The sequence below is a fragment of the Sinocyclocheilus anshuiensis genome, unplaced genomic scaffold (assembly GCF_001515605.1).
Source record: "Sinocyclocheilus anshuiensis isolate Anshui unplaced genomic scaffold, SAMN03320099.WGS_v1.1 scaffold637, whole genome shotgun sequence".
NCBI classification, from domain to species: Eukaryota; Metazoa; Chordata; class Actinopteri; order Cypriniformes; family Cyprinidae; genus Sinocyclocheilus; species Sinocyclocheilus anshuiensis.
The window spans coordinates 1208990-1226314 of NW_015539816.1; the positions used below are offsets into that span (position 1 = coordinate 1208990).

At 37.6% G+C, this 17325-nt stretch overlaps 1 protein-coding gene across 1 annotated transcript in view; it reads right to left on the reverse strand.

The window, feature by feature from the left end:
* Positions 1-4415: 4415 nt before the first annotated feature.
* LOC107683980 (serine/threonine-protein kinase Nek1-like) overlaps positions 4416-17325 on the reverse strand; it is a 38318-nt gene continuing 25408 nt past the window's right edge. Inside the window, exons 31-35 of the mRNA XM_016480086.1 lie at positions 10991-11130; positions 10558-10901; positions 9395-9528; positions 8716-8848; positions 4416-5587 (exon numbers count right to left, since the gene is read on the reverse strand). Coding sequence (XP_016335572.1) covers positions 5574-5587; positions 8716-8848; positions 9395-9528; positions 10558-10901; positions 10991-11130 — 765 coding nt within the window. The 3' untranslated portion in view covers positions 4416-5573. The remainder of the gene's footprint in view (positions 5588-8715; positions 8849-9394; positions 9529-10557; positions 10902-10990; positions 11131-17325) is intronic.

Sequence of the window (17325 nt, forward strand, 5' to 3'; positions counted from 1 at the left end):
CGGAGTCGGAATGAACCCAGAATATCCTAAACTCAAACCTTTTATACAGTTACAGTTTACTACCCTTAATCCAAATGAAGTTGCTCCTGTTGTAACAGCTGTGGTCTGTATGTTAATTAAGTTCTGACACCCCTTTGTCTGAGGTGGTTCTCGGTGTCCCACACCTGCTCCCGTTCTACAATTGGTCCCCATTTGCTCAGGATGTGATCATCCCAAATGGTCTAGAAACAACATAACTGTTGACTTTCTTCTTCTCTATAATAATTAAGCCATTTTGGGAAATGAGCATGATCAAACATATTGTGGAGTGGAATCTGGGTCGGGGCAGACTATAGATTCTTACAGTGTCCTTGATGCATCATTTCAACATATATACTGCATTTATGCATGCTTTCATAGCCTTATGCACAATCATTCTTTATACAAAAGGAGAAGGTAATCACATTATACTCAAGTGCCAGAGCTAGAATGTTATTTTGGCTTTTATTTTTTCCCTTGAGTGAGTTTGTGATCAGCAATTTGTCTGCACGCACACATTAAAGCACACACGATTCTGCCACGTCTGAGGCGACAGCTGTGTCACGGGCAATAAAAAAGCAAGGAGGGGTTGAGCGAGAGAAACGGATAGCAGAAAGAGAGAGAGAGGAGACGTGACAAATGCTTTTTCCTCAAAACATGAGAGCCAGACAGAATAATGGACTCAGGGATCTTTTGCAGCTTGAACGCATCTGTTTTCCAAGGCCGTGACAATCTACCACGACCATCTAAATCTTCAAAACTGTGAACTCATGATCTAATGTTGCACACAGAATGAGGGCTAGTGTGAGTGAGGGCTGATATTCTCTGCTTTCATTTTAGGTACAGTACAACCACTGATTCTTGGCTTGTTTGTAGCCATACAGGTGTTGCTCTCAATTAATAAGTAACAAAGCTTTTATATAACCTCCAAGTTCTTGGTCAACCATCTTCAACTTGACATGATATTATTGCCACTGTCACTGAATGTCCTGTGGTCAGTCCAGAGTTTAGCTGTGCATTTGACATTAAGGGATAATTCTTCCACCCCACTGTTTTAGTTATGAGGGGCGTTGATGGGGGAGGATGGCTCCTTTCAATCCCATCAGTTCAGTGCTAAGATCAATGTCAAATTCAAAATTAATCAGGAGGATGAGATAGTTTTATCATTTAAAAATATAATCAATGAGAAATCTGAAAACATCGGAACCATATTATTGACCAATATTAAAGAAATATTATAAATATTATATATATTCATTTAAGAAATATTAGTTTATTAGTGTTGGTCAACACTATATATGGCACTAGTGTTCAAAAGTTTGGAGTTGGTGTTTTTTTACGTTCTTGGAAGTCTCTTATACTCATCAAAGCTGCATTTATTTGCAAACAAATATAGGAAAAACTGTAAAATTGTGAGATACTATTACAATATAGAATTACTGTTTTTTATTTGCATGTACATTTTAAAATATAATTTATTCCTGTGATGGCAAAGCTGATTTCTTTTCTTCAGTGACACATGAGCCTTTAGAAATCATTCTAATATGCTGATTTGCTGTTCAAAAGCATTTCTTCTTTTTTTATCACTGGTGTATTGCTTAATATTTTTATGAAAACCATGATGATATGTTTCTCAGGATTCTTAGAAAGTTCAGAATACAGTGTTCAAAAGAACAGCATTTAAACAAAAAAATATTTTGTAACATTATAAATAACATTACTGTCACTTTCGATCAATTTAATGCATCCTTACAGAATAAAAGTATGAATTTCTTTAAAAAAAAAAAAAAAACTTACTGACTTCAAACTAGTGAATGGTAATGTATTTATATAGTTTATAGATGTATTTAATCATCATCATCATCATCTAACACTCACTTCAAATTTGAAAACACTATTAGAATAATGTGATGCCTAAATTCACTTGTGCCACACTTTTTTTCATTTTTAATTAATTTAGACAAAATAGTACAGAATTTTGTAATAAAAAAAAATGACAATGAAATTATGAATGATTTTGCGGGTTCTGAGGGGATTACATTATAACGTAACCCGTTTAAATTGTCCATGTTCTCTATCAGTGTTACTCCCTATCCTGGTGGTGTTGTAGGTTATAACAACAGCACCCTTTGTACTTGACATTAATGTACACAATTTAGGGATAAATTGTAGATTTCATTAATTTATCGGAGATAAATATGGGAACATTATATAAAGGGTTGACACACAGCACAAACTGAGTTTCAGACTTTGAAGCAAAATGTGTGACAACACTCCCCAATTTCCCCACATAAACACACTTTGCACCAAATGTTCTCCGCAGTTCATCATCCAACACATCCTGCTTTCTCTTTCCCTCTCTAACCCACTCCAATACATCTATCAATACACGCTTTACAGCCCGCGCTATTGATAACCTCATGCTCCTGTCTCAGCAGGACTTCAACGGGATATTGAATGTCTGTTTCCACACCAGAGACGGTTAATAGTGCAGAGGTTAATGAAAGAGCAGTATTAATCTGCCTTCAGGTGGGGGAGGGTTTTAACACAATCTAACCTAGTTTAAGAAGCCCATAGAGACTGTACAAATAAACCAGATCTGCAACTCCCATCAAGGGAAAAACTCTGCAAAATTATACCTTCAGGCAAAACACTTGTCATATTAGGCACAAAGCCATCGATGAAATTACTCAGATACGAGGCAAAAACGATTCATTCATGTGTGTGCATGGCAAACGGAGCGTGAATATGTATGTATTGCATATATACATAGGAGATCTTCCTCATTTACTCACATATTGCCTTTTGGGAACCAAAACCAGGAAGTCAATTAACTCAACCCTTGGGATTTGATAAATGGGTAAAAGATTTTAGAGGAACGGAGGGTGAGACGAGGATAACAGCTTTTTCTTCCTCAATCCATTCTGCTGTCTTACTGCCTCACCCCATCCGTCATGAACATATTAAACATTCCCAGTGATTAAGAATCCTCCCGAACTCCATGACTCCTGACCACGAATATTGAACATTATATCAATGCAATGAATCAATTAAATGATTATATCATGAGCCCAAGTTTTTCTTGAAATGGTAAATGAGTATCCTCATATCTGTAAATAGTCGTTTAGATGATAAATAGTTAATTATACTGGCTTTTTTTTAATTGCAAGCATTTCAGAACCATTAACCGTACCGATATGATTAACGACGCTCTGGTGTTTCTAAAATTGCGGTACAATATATACATCTTGCTTGAAATTAAAAGGCACTCAAATGAGAGTAATACGCTGTCATGATAAAGAGAGTAAAAATATATTCTTTCATCCATCAGTGCTTCCTTGTATGGTGTAATTTAATTCTCCCACAGGATCAGGTAGATGTATTTGCATAGCACAGAGCTGAAGCTCAAACAGGCATAATTAACTGTGACAATGGATATAATGCAACACACAACTGAGTTTATGCCAAACAAAGCACAACATAGAGTGAGAAATAAAAGACTAGTGATGGTAGTTGAGGGCAAAGTGTTTTTACTGCTACTTCAAACTGTTTTTTTGCTGAATAAGGGAGAAATTAAATAGCATAATGATTGATGATGCTGTTCAGGTGCAAAGAGAAATTGCAAAATGTTATTACAATTTAAAATAAAGTTTCCTATTTGTACATATTTTAAAATGTAATTTATTCCTGTGGTGGCAAAGCTGAATTTTCAGCATTAGTACTCTAGGCTTCAGGGTCACATGCTTCAGAAATCATTCTAATACGCTGATTTGCCGCTCAAGAAACATTTCTTATTATTATCAATGTTGAAAATAGTTTTGCTGCTTCATATTTTTGTGGAAACGGTGATACGAAGTTATCAAGTTTCTTTGATGAATAGAAAGTTGAAAAGAACAGCATTTATTGAAATCGAAATCTTTTGACATTATACAGGTCTTTACTGTCATATTTGATCAATTTCAAGTGTCCTTGCTGAGTAAACAATTTGAACAGAGTATTGTATTCAGTGACACTCTTTTGTGGATGTTCAATTATCTCGGTGGAAATACACATGAATGAATTTGTAGAGGCTTGCAACTACGTGACTCAAGATATCTGGCAAAGACACAACTTACACACACACACACACCCACAATAGTTTGTGGTTGTCTGAGAATGTACGGGTGTTCTGCGATAAGGGGAAAACCCTACACGCTTCCAGCCAATTCTTGTGACAGCTGCAAGGTTGTTGCTGACTGACAGCTCACTAGACCAGTCAGGTTACAGATAGGTGAAGAAATACCCCCCCCAGGTAGCTGAAAATAGATATTGGCAACTGATTTTAGCTCAGCTGCTTCACATTCAAAGCGGAGTGTTTTATAGCCAAATAACCACACACAGGCACTTTCTTTAAAAAAAATTACGTTTATTTATTTCTCAGTACAAAGATATACATATTCTGACATGCAAACAAACCGTAATGCTTGCAAATTATTTAACAATTTTCTGTACACTTTCAAGTACCACATTTTGCCAGCAACTAAAACACAGAGGTAATTTAATACAACCCACCGGAGGTGCAGCTGCATACAACATGCATAAAGCATGTGCACAGCATTTATAAATGCTCTTATAGTGACTGTTCACCAAGAATGAAAATTCTATCATCATTTACTCACTCATGCAGTTCCAAACCTGTATGACTTTTTCTTCACAATTAAAGTCAATGGGGTCCAATGTTGTTGTGGCCCCCATTTATTCCATGTGATGGACAAAAAAACATGAGGGGGAGTAAATGATGACAGAATATTAATTTTGGGTGAACCATCACGTTAAAAACCCCAATAAGAACTTCATCTGCATAGTAACTTCCTAAATAACAGTTTTGCCAAATCCTGAAATAATGCTTTAAGATTTACCGGTAAGAAATCTTGAAAGCTAAGGCTAAATAATTTGAGCATGTTATGTAAACGATGTGTAAAAAGTAGAAAAAGAGGTTCAGAAAACTGGAGAAGACTTTTTTTAGACAAGACGTTTAGACTGATCTGTTTTCTGAGGTAGACAGCCGGTTAGAAGAACCCGCTGCCTGTTGTGCGTGAGCACCTGATATTGGGCAGATAATTGACCTCCGACCCCTAAACTAGACCTCCCTGGCCAGTCTAGAGCCTTAAAAAGCAGTTTCCATGGCTTCAGCTGTTGTGAATACAGCACTAGCAGCATTTCACATACAGTCTGTCATCAGCTAGGAGTACACACACGTGCATCTCTGTCGGAGACTTCTTCTCACCTGCTAACACTCGGCTACGCTTTGGTTAAATATTATTATACACGGCACATTTATATGCACAAAATTTACAAAGTAGTGCTCAAGTGACTTGAGATATGGAAGTAGAACTACAGTCAACCGTGGACTTTAAACTGCCCATGCTTGAGTGGACCATTTCCCTTTTTACCCCCTCTCTCTCAAACCCCCTTTCCCCGACATGCACCTCCTCAGCCTGTCAGAGTGCATCATGGGAACACTTCAGCCTACCAGCAGATTGACCAAGGCTGCCAACGGCATGGATGAATAACTTCTATTCATCATTATCTGAGAGAGTGCGAGAGAGCGAGAGAGTGGGGCAGAAGAGAAAGAAACAGAGGAACTGTTAAAGAATAATAATTAACTCACTTACGAGACTGAGATCTTAAGAAAACTTCCAGGCTATATTCCTCATGTCAGAGGTCACCTTAAAGTCCATAATCAGGAGTTAGCCTTGAACACACAGTGTAAATGCCAGAAATACCCTCACATCAATCAGAGGCTGCTACATACACAAGCAGACACATGTATGCAACTTAACCCAAATGATATGACCTGACCCAAATGCCCTGGAACTGCTCAGAGACTTACGCAGCATGTCTTGTGCTGAAAACATCTGCTACAAGAGAAGGCACTGCTTGTTTGAACAGCTAATCTATTTCACTCTGTTTGGACTAGTGAATGAACTGTACACATTTGAGGGAAAGTTCACCTAAAAATGGAAATTCTGTCATTAAGGTCCGTTGTTCTGTTGCTGTCTATGCAGGGTCAGAAAGCTCTTGGATTTCATCAAAAATATCTTAATTTGCGAAGATGAACGAAGGTCTTACGGCTTTGGAATGACATGATGGTGAGGCCCTGTTTACAGTAGTGCGTTTTCCTTTTAAAATGGCGTTTTAAAATGAAAACAATCCTCGTCTACACTGGCGTTTTCACTGCGTTTCAGAAACGATCTCCGTCCACACTACACAACCGAAAACACATGTCACATGACCATTCATGCAGGTACAACCATAGATATGTATAGGCAGATGCCCTATTATTTAGATAGCGGACGCGTCTACGTGCTTGGAGTGGTCGAATGGGATTCTACCTATAGAAGGTTTTAAGGCAACAATATAAACAAATGTTACTGTGCATGCATGCTTTTGTGGCCCTAACTTAACTTCTGGTAGACTTCCAAATAGAATCAATAACAACAGCTAAGTCCCTCTAGAGTAGATTATTTTTGATAACAAGCAAAATATGTTTGCTGTGTAGACGTACTTATTGAAAAAGCAAATTCATTCTCTGCCAGCAGAGCGGGAGAAACAGAGGTGTCCCCAGTAACGGCTGTACACAAAGCAGCGCTGAGCTCACAAGCCCTGCTTTATGAGGCATATAACATGCAAGATGAAATGAAAATGACATCAAACATTTTCTAAAGACAGTCTTCCTTCAGAAATACAGTGATATAAAAACACCCGCGCCTCGTTTTGATTTTTTAAACGTGCAGTACGTGCTCATGTTTATTCAATGAAGCCTTTTGGAAAATCGGTCAGTTTTGATATCGTGGCGGGTCGCCACAAATAAATAAATGTATGGGAAACACATCCCACAGCACAACAACCTGAGCCCAACTTCATTACTCATCACTTTAACTGCGTTTGTAGCTGGCGCCACTAGCCAGACCGATAAATAAACACAGACTGGAAGTTATCTTCGGGCCAGGTGCGTGCGCCCGATGAAACCGCCATAGGCTGCGTTCCAGTCCGTTTTTTATGCCCTTCACTCGCAAACTTCCCTCCGTCTCACTCACTCGGATGTACGTCATTGTTTACGTTGCATGAGTGCTCACTACTGGCGGAACCCTTGGAATGGGCTGAACTGGAACGTCCCAAGCCCTTGATCACTTAGAATCTGCTATAGAGTTTTATTCTATAGAGTATAATATCTGGTTTATTGTTTACATTTTTCCCCTTACGAATTTGTTTTGTGCAGCATTCTATATGTATATAGGTATGCCTGGGCTGTTACAAATGTTTAAAAAAATCATTTATATATTATAGAGTTGTTTGGGGTGGGGATAAATTGAACGCGATCTGCGATGACGTCATAATCGTGTTGCATTGTGGTCTGTGGAGTGGCCTGAAGTGTGCATATGAAGCAGACTCGCTCCCTCGGTCAAAATCGAGGGGTCGAGGGAATGTCCATGTAAAATTCCCTCGTTCACGTCACGAAGTGGAATGCACTTCAAAATCAGCAGGGATTCCCCCGAGGGGAAGTGCTTAGGGAAGTTCGCAAATGCATGTCTAAAAGTGGAGTGGATCGCAGCCATACATGTCTATGGTACAACAATGAGCATGATGTTATTGTTTACAAGGTCGTCAAGGATACGCAGAGCGAATGTGGGCAGCCACGCCATCATTTTCAAAAGTCTCAGTTTTGGTCAGTTTACACTGAAACGCAACCCCAGAGTTTTCAAACTAAAACAGGGTCTGCAGTGCTTTCAAAAGTCTCAGTTTTTAAGGGTCGAAAACGCCGAAGTAGTGTTAACGACAGGCATAACCATAGCAAAAGTTATGCGTTTTAAAACGAAAACACACTAGTGTAAACAGGGCCTGAGTAATTAATGACAGAATTTTCATTTTTGGGTGAACTATCCCTTTATGAGCTGAACAGTACATTGTTGTATCATGTTTTTGTATTGTATTTCTATTACTATTATTATTATAAGCAATAATAATAATAATAATAAAAAAAAAATATAAATACATTTATAGTATGGAAATAAAATATAAAAATCATAAATCATTTTATAGTAATTTTGGCAAATTTTTGTTATTGGCTTGTATTGGTAAGTCTAGGGACTAAAAACTGGAAAAAATAGCTGGGGAAGGTAGGCATGTGTGTATATGGTGTTGTTATTATTATTAATAATAAAAGTGATAATTAAATAAGATAATATGTTATACATAATAATACATTATTATTTAGTGTTTACATAAGTATATTGTTTTTATTAGTAATAAAAATATTTTGTTGTAATAATTTAAAGGGGTCATTGGATGCAAAATTCACTTTTACATGTTTGAACTGAAATGTGTCTTGGCAGTGTGTGTACACAACCACCCTATAATGATAAAAATCCACCCAGTGTTTTTTTAAAAATCTCTATAAATCCAAACCCCTTTCTAAAATCAAGCCATTCTCAGATTCCTGCCAGTGTGATGTCATACTGTTTTCAGGGCATTCTCTAAAGTGCTTGATTCACACTGCACTGAATGACATAATTGCTCTCTTTTACACCCATTCATGTTATATTGCTCTATTTCTGCAAAGATCTGACTGAATGAACTGGTACGACTGTATGAAGAACATCAGATGAAATGGTGCATGAATGGATCAGAGTGAGAATGTGTGTGTACACACTTTACCTTCCTGGTAAGCTCCATCTGCCATCACCAAATGGAGGATTTTAGGATACAAGTGTTGGTGCTTGGTTCCCAAAATGCTTTGCACCATGCGGGAGCCCATTGCAATGTTCTCATCTTCATCCTCATGAATAGCCTAAATAAACAAACAAAACTCATACAAATTACAATCTGGATATGCTGGATAAAGTCAAGTAATAAAGCCCAGTGCCAGGTGCAACCACATTCTAAAAGGGATAATTTACCCAAAGATAAAAGATTCTTTCATCATTTACTAATCTCATGTTGTTACGAAGGGTTTCTTAACCGAAGGTTTTTTTTTTTTGTAAGCGGCAGCATAAATTACAGCAAATCACAGCAGTTTTCTGCACTTCCAGTGTGACAAACTATATAAAAAGCACCACAAGGCAGCACATTTAACATTCTTAAAGGTTAAGGATAACATCTGTATCTAATTCCCAGAATGAACACGACGGCTAAAAACAAAACTTGTTTTTTAAAAATGTATAAGTGTCCTCATCTAAGAAGTACATAGCTGCATTGTTATTGGTGGTGTTTGACCACTAAAGACCTCTTAGTTATGCAGTATTTCCGCAATGCATTCACCCGGGCACAAAACCACTGAATCTCACTGGAGACATGGTGAGAGTTGACATTTAATGCAAAACCGAGGAACTCAGACCTTGATCTTGTTGTAGGCTTGAATGAAGTTCTCAAAGCCCATGGCATGCTCTAGATCGAACCGCAGCTCCTCCAGACGACTGAAGATACTGTCCTGTTGCTCTAGGTCTTCCTCGTCCTCTTCCTCGCTGTCATCTGCATGCATACACATGCACAGAGATAAAGATATACTACAATCTATCAAAGTTCACACAGTAAGAGTGTATTGTTGTGGAATATTGCTAATACTACGCTGACCTATGTCAGTACTGAAAGTGTTATTTGCCAATGTCATTCCACACCATAGTCATACAAAGCCAAATCAATCATCAAATTCAATGAGCCAGAACAATATCTTTAGCTCAATAAACACAGTACTTGTTTTCATTTTTAGAGAGCTTAGCAACAGTTGAACATGATGTTTGTTTGTTATAGTTCCATTGAGTTGTGCTTGTTAATGTAGTCAGTAATTGTTTAGTTGTGTTTGTGGATGGTGTCAACATTTGTGTTCGCAGTTGAAGTTAGCTGTTGTTTTTATGAACATGATTAGCTATTGTGCTGCATTTAAAGTGTTTGTTAGCTGTTGACCTGAGCTTGCAGATGCAGTTAGCAATTGTTAGCTGTGTTGTAGTTTGCTGTTGCACTATGTTAGCGCAAGTGGCTTGCAGTTGTGCCCTGTTACCAGATGTGGTTAGCTGATGTGCTATGTTAGATGATATGGTTAGCTGTTGCACTGTTTTAGTGCATATAGTTAGCAATTGTGCTGTGTTAGCAGTTGTGTCTAGCTGTTGTGCTGTGCTAGTAGTTGTTATGGCAGATGTGTTTAGCTTTGCGCTGTGTTTGCAGATGTGGTTAGCTGTTGTGCTGTGCTAACAGTAGAGGTTAGCTGTTTCACTGTGGTTACAGTTAGCTGTTGCACTATGTTAGCGGTTATGGTTAGCTGTTGTGCTGTGTTGACAGATACAGTAAGATGCTGTATTGTTCACACGGATGTATTTGTGGATTTTAAGGTTAGCTGTTGTGTTATGCTGTGTCCACGGACATGTTTGTGGATCTTGTTAGCCGTAATGCTGCATCTGTGGATGCAGATAGCAGTTGATCTGTCCTGTTTTTGGGCATGCGTTCAGTCTTTGTGCTCTGTTTGTGGATATGGTTAGCATTTACAGCTGTTTATGGATGCATTACCAGACTGCCACTCCTCATTGAGCTGGCCTTCACTACTGTTCTGCTCTTCATCCTCCTCAACCTCCATTCCGTTAGTAACTGGCCCTCCTGGCTCTTCTTCACCATGGCTAACATCATCATCTTCCTCAGCCATTCCATTAAAACACTCCTCCTCTGGACTGCATTTGTCAACACCAGCACTAGCCAACCCATTAAGGCCAGCTGCCTCTTCATCAGCTGGACTACTGTTGGATCCACCGCCATCGTCGTCCTCTTCGTCATCATCTTCATCATCACCGCGCTGCTCTTGGAGAAGCCTCTCCATAGATGCTCTGAGCTCCCTCAAATCATCATCCTCGTACACACTGAGAGAGACACAGTCATAAGTGAATGTGTGTGTGTGTGTGAGAGAGAGAGAGCAGGTACACATGCATGCATGTTTTGTGTGTCTTACTCCTCAGGTTCAGACTGCTCATCTGCTTTATCCTCCAGATCTTCAATCTCCAGGTTGTTGTCAGGAGCGACTGCAACTTCAGGTTCTGCAGCATCACTGAATACTTTACTGAGGTCTGGTAAGGAGCACGTCCTCAGCATCTGATAGAACACACACAAGTGATATCAAACATTACAGATAAGAAATATTCATGTTCTTTTGAAGCAAACTCTATACTCGAATGCTCTAAATGCAAAACTCCCTCCTCAGGTTTCTCAAACTATTTATGAAAAATAAGCTGCAAAAATGGCTCAACCTGTAAGCATGGTTGTGTTGTCACAGCCATGAGCATGTAAATGACAGGACACATTTAAAAAAAAAATCCATTTGTTATCTCAGAGGTTCAGGAAGTTCAGCAAACATTGTGCTGTGGGGTAGCACCTGTGTCTCTGCATAGACAGAAGGATCCTAATGTTAGAAACAAGCATTTGAAGTTTATTTTTAACAACATCCCTGATTATTTCAGTCTGACCTTCACAGTTTGTGCAGCACATTTCTTTGTGGATTGTTTTGTGAACCTGTCACAATGTAATGCAGGCTGTGCAGAGGTTGTCATTGAAGGATGAGGCAGAGCCAACTATATTGCACCTGACAGCAAACTTAAATAAGCACTGTTTTTCAATTCATCTCACAAGTGAAGAGGGTGTTTACATGGAAGTCTTAGAGGCACAGTAGCAAAAAGCATCCCATTTTAAAGCTTAAGTGCAAAATGAAGTGCATAATGATTGTTTTAAAAAGATTTCCAAACATATAGTCCCATCCCAAACTTGAACATTGCTTTAACCAATGCTTTTGGCCTGGTCAGGATGTTCAAACAGAGCAATGTTTTGATACTGCCACACTGCCAGTGTTAACACTTTTAAAAGTAATGATGTAACTGAATTAGCATCAGATTCTTTCAAGTGAAACTTAGTGAGATGTGGGTCAATTCATGGGTTGTTGATTGAATGGAGGCAGATCTAAATGCACGCTTGCTGTTCATTGTAAGAAATAGAAGAGGTTTAAGCTGATTAAATGATCCAATAAAGTCCAACATACGTCACCAGAGAGAAGTCTGTTATTTCACCGGAAGATTGACATTATAGAACATAGACGGTGAATTTCCATTTCATGCTGACTTTAACACTAGTAAATCAATTTACATATTGTTGATTTTATTTTCAGTGGTGTAATGTAACGAAGTAATAATACTTCGTTACAGTACTTAAGTATTTTTTGGGAGTATCTGTACTTTACTTGAGTTTTTATATTTCAGCCAACTTTTACTTTTACTCCACTACATTTCCTAATTAAAATGTATACTTTTACTCCGATACATTTCCCCAAAGCAAATTCGTTACTTACTACAAAATAGTCAGAAGTCAGAAGAACACGGACTGCAGGAAAGCAGGTTTGACGAATCAGTGGTCTGGCGTCTGCAAGTTAAGACTCCTAAAAACACCTTTGCTCATGTGCAAACAAGTGCGCGCAACCGCTGGTGATTTCATTTTCCACTCAAGTCGAGGCTGGGGTGTGCGATATACAGTATATCGTCTGCGATAATATGGTAAGTGTTGTTGTAATGATGTGCGATCGGACATTATCAAGTAGGCTATATCACCAAATCACACAGAGTTCACGCACGTTGATTTATTTGTCTATTAAAACTCAAAATTCCAGGCATAAATTGTAGATGGCAAAAATGCTTCTGTATGCTTTTTGTCTATATAATTGAATATAGTTAACTTAATCTATATCACACAAAGAGTTTTCTGCAGATATCAGCATGAACACATTTATTAATCATTTTATTCAAGTTCAGTAAAGCAATAAGTGACTTACATTTTAGACATAATATTGCTTGTTTTTGCTCAATTTTGCCTTATTTGCTTCTTTTCCATTTTGCATTAACTTGTACTTTTACTTTCAATACTTAAGTACGTTTAAGATTTAAAAAACATTTTTCGTACTTAAGTACAATACATATCACATACTTTAAGACTTTTACTCAAGTAATATTCTAAACGGTGACTTCAACTTCTACCAAAGTCATTTTCTGGTAAGATATCTGTACTTTTACTTGAGTATGACTTTCAGGTATTTTATACACCACTGTTGATTTTGCATATTAAGCTAGGATAGGAGAAAATATTTTAACATCAGAAAAAAAGTAACACTTTTATTATACATCTTTAGTTCTATGGGTCTGGGAGAGCTGAGAACTGAAAGTAGCTTAACAACTATTTTTGGTGCAAGAAACCTTGACATTTTAATTGGACTATAAAAGTATAGAAAATGGCCCTTTAATCAATATGAATTGAAAAAAAATGCACAAGCACAATCTCTAAGCTGCAGTTCAAACTTATTCAATCTGAATCGTGTGCAGGAATAAAACGACTTAGCTATTTAACACCCAGCAGGGACTTAAAATTGTCTCCACAGAGCAGAGGAGGGCTTTAATATCGGCGCAGTCATCCATCTCCACTACAGCCGTCGGTACAGAGACGCACTGTGTTCTCACACTTGCACAGTGGAGAAGAGTGCTAAACTACTGATTAAACAGACTGACAGCTTGCGCGGAGAAAGACGGCATTTAGTGTGTGTGTGTGATCTGACTGTCCAGTTGTCCAGAGGGTTGGGTGCAAGCAAGCCAAAAGGCCAAATGTGTGGGCGTGTTTGCAAAAGTGTGGGTGTGGGTGTGAATGTTAATGTGCTTTTGTGAGGGCAAAGAAAAGTATTTGTGTATGTGCGCCTGTGGGGTGGGCGAAAAAGTACACAGGCCAGCGCAAAGTCCTTTGGTTTACTGGCACATCAAGGATGTGGAAGAATCGCATTAATAACGCTCCACTCAGGAGCTCAAACACACACACACACACATTCAGCAGTCCATCCATCACAGCAATGGCCCGAGGCACATCCACACTCATACATATGCCTATCCTCGTATGCACACACCATTATGTGCGCAAAAACACAAATTTAAGTCTGTGGGAAACAAATCACCCCAAACAAAAAAATTCTATGAGATGTACAAATCTGAGCTCCTCTATCATTCTATGCTAAGTGCTACATATTACCGAAGGCTGCCATCTGTTTCTCCTGCTATAGTGCCATCTCTTTCTTCCTCATAGTCTTTCTCTTGCTCTTTTTAGTGATCTCTTCCTCTCTTGCCTTGTAGTGTAATTAGTGTGATAAATGGCAGCTGTGGGGTCCTCCATTACTATGCTCTGTAATATGCTGCGTCTCAATGTGCCTACTTATACTACGTCCTTAAAGTATGTACTTTTTTGGTGAGGAAAAAGTACACACTTTTGAGTGTGTAGTAAAAGAGTACACAAGCTTTGGGACATACTATCACGTCATACAATTGCGTCTTTAACGGACCGCTCTGTCACATAGTTACACGCACCCTGTCACTGTAAACTGGCCTGTCAATCATCTTGTCACAGTTTATATCCTCCACTTTTCATTTCATTTAACTTCCTACCGTACTGGAGAGAAAAGAAGTAGCTCGTTGATCTGCGAGTCGCGGGTCTTCATGAGGAGAACTCTGCTCACATTTTCTGCATAATGATGCATTTAAAAGTTAACGACCAAACGGATGTTTATAAAAGTTTACATTGCTGTTGCAGATGAAATATAACATGGATAACATTAAATACTTTTTTACCAGGTTAAATGTTGATTATTAGTAACTCAAACCCCTTTATCTAAACCTCTCTACTCAACCGTCGGTCACGCACATCCACCATGTTTGTAGTTTTTAAAACTTTTTATTCATGTCAAAGCGCAATGATTTGTGGGTAATATTAGCCATTAGAATGTGCACGGATCCACACTTCAAAAATCGACCTGAAATAGCAGACCATCCGGGGACTTTTGGCATACTCTTTATAACATACTATGCTTTGGGACACACTTATTTTAATCTCACATACTATTTAGGATGGATAGTATGACCATTGAGACGCAGGGATAGTCTTATATCTTTCGATTAAGACAAACACACACACACCTGGATTTCTTCACAGTGTTGTTTTTGTAAACTAAAACTATAACTATCAAACTGAAAAAAAAAATAAATAAATTAACTAAAAAACAAAGAACTAATATAAAATATGAACATTAGATGAAAAACTTGATCAACAAATATTAGAAAAAAACACTGAAGAAATACTGCTTTGTCAATTAACTGAAATAAGTTAGTTTGAGTTAAAGTACTAAAACTGAAAAAATTAACTGGGGGGGAATCCAAAAACACATCAAATTACCAAAACTAAACTAAAATTAAACTGAAGTCTCAAAATATAAAAATAAGAGCATATATTAATAAATAATATATTAGTATATAAATAATACTTCAATAACACTAGTTCTTCTTATGGTAGAACTATGCATTTTTAAAGATCATTACAGGCCTTTGTAGTTTATCTTCTGGTATTTCTGATGTTACACCAAGCTGTGCGATTTATATGGCTAATTATTGTGACAATTTTTTTTCTTAGGTAAAGTCAGTCAGTACTTTACACCACACATTCATGAACAACCACCACCTACCCACAATGCTCCATTCTCCAGGCTAAGGTCTCAGGGCTCCAGACAAAAAAAATCGAGTAAGGAGCCATTAGCTCCTATAAGAAAAAAACGTAGGTGCCAAATTATTTTTTTAGGCGCCACAGAATAAAAGTGTTTTATTTAATTTTTTCTTATTTTTTTTTACATTTTAACATTTAAAACATACTGTCATGTGTTTATGTCTCATCTTTTCTTGACTTTATCAGCATTTTAATCCATCTTGTAGATGACCTAGGAACTAAGGGTCAACTAAGGGCTCGTTTCTATAACGTGTGAATATATCCCCTATCGTATTCTACAACAAAAACAATCAGAGCGCCTTGTTATCACTAGTTCTATTTTTGTCCGCTATTAGCATATAGCCCGCTAGCATCGCCAGCGTGGTTGCCGCTAATCTCGCTTACATTACTAATACTCTATTCACTGTTACTTGCTTTAATGGCGGATGTGTGTCTACCTTTGAGTGCAGGTGAGGACACGTTCGAGCTGCATATAAATAAAGGTGACTTGACTTGACTTGACTTAAAGTGGGAACTAAACATCTTTTCCTACTTGAAATATACAGTCACAAAGAATTGTTTATTACACAGAATATGTACCAATATCATGGAACATAAGTATCAACCTGGCCACTGAATGTAGTTTGGGCTCCTCAATGCATCCTATAAATGTTGTCATATGTCTTTCACTCACACATCCAGTCTGTTTTTCTTCATTAGTAACATGCAATTTTATAATCGAGTTGAATTTTTAGCTTTAGCTTACATTCTTGCATTTCTTATCATGCAGACAACAAGTTAAGTAAAAATATTAATATGCAATAGCACATAAATATAGCAAAATGCTCCTCTTTATAGTTAATTTTCTAGCTGACTGATGAGCATATGGACGCTGAAGGGTTATTCTGAGGTAAATGTATTGTTACGTGGCATTGTTTACAAGCTTTACACGTTTTCCGCAGTTTGACACAGAATGAGCGATTACATGAGACATTTCAGTAAGTTGTACTGTAGGCTCTTTTAGGGCTGGACGATTAATTGAAAAGAAATCGAAACCGAAATTCAGAACCTGTAACTGACGTAATTTTACCATGTCGGTTATTTCGTTTTTTTAATCCTATTAATACTTTCCCCTTAAAAACATACTACTGCGTCGGTGCTATACGGATGTGTATGACCGTTGCACTCACGTATTTTGCAGTGTCTCGCACGTGAGTGGCACGTTAAAAGAATTGACACTTTTACATGCAGCGCCTGTAAAATGTATTAAATGTATTTTGTTTGCAAGAGATGCTGGTTATTTTCTACTTTTGACATGGCAATATTCATTTATTTTGTTTGCAAAAAATTTAAGTTTTCCTTTTTTTTTTTTTGGAAACTTAACTTTTACAATTTAACTGAATGACTTTTTTTTCATAAGACGTCTTCATTTCAAGCAAGCTTTGAATTCAATTGTTCGAAATATTCAACAAATAACCATAAACAGTTTGTTTCCTTCAATTATTTTAAAATCACAAAGAATCTTGTGATCACATTTATTAGTGGAGTATTTTTACACTACAACCCTTTAATGAACTATGAGGGCAAAAAAATTATAAAATAAATAAAAAAATAATAATCGTTAAATAGTCGAAATCGAGGTAAAGTGTTCAAATAATCGAGGTTTTGATTTTAGGTCAAATAGCCCAGCCCTAGGCTCTCTTATAAAATAGCTTACCTTTTGTCAAAAAAAAAAAAAAAAGG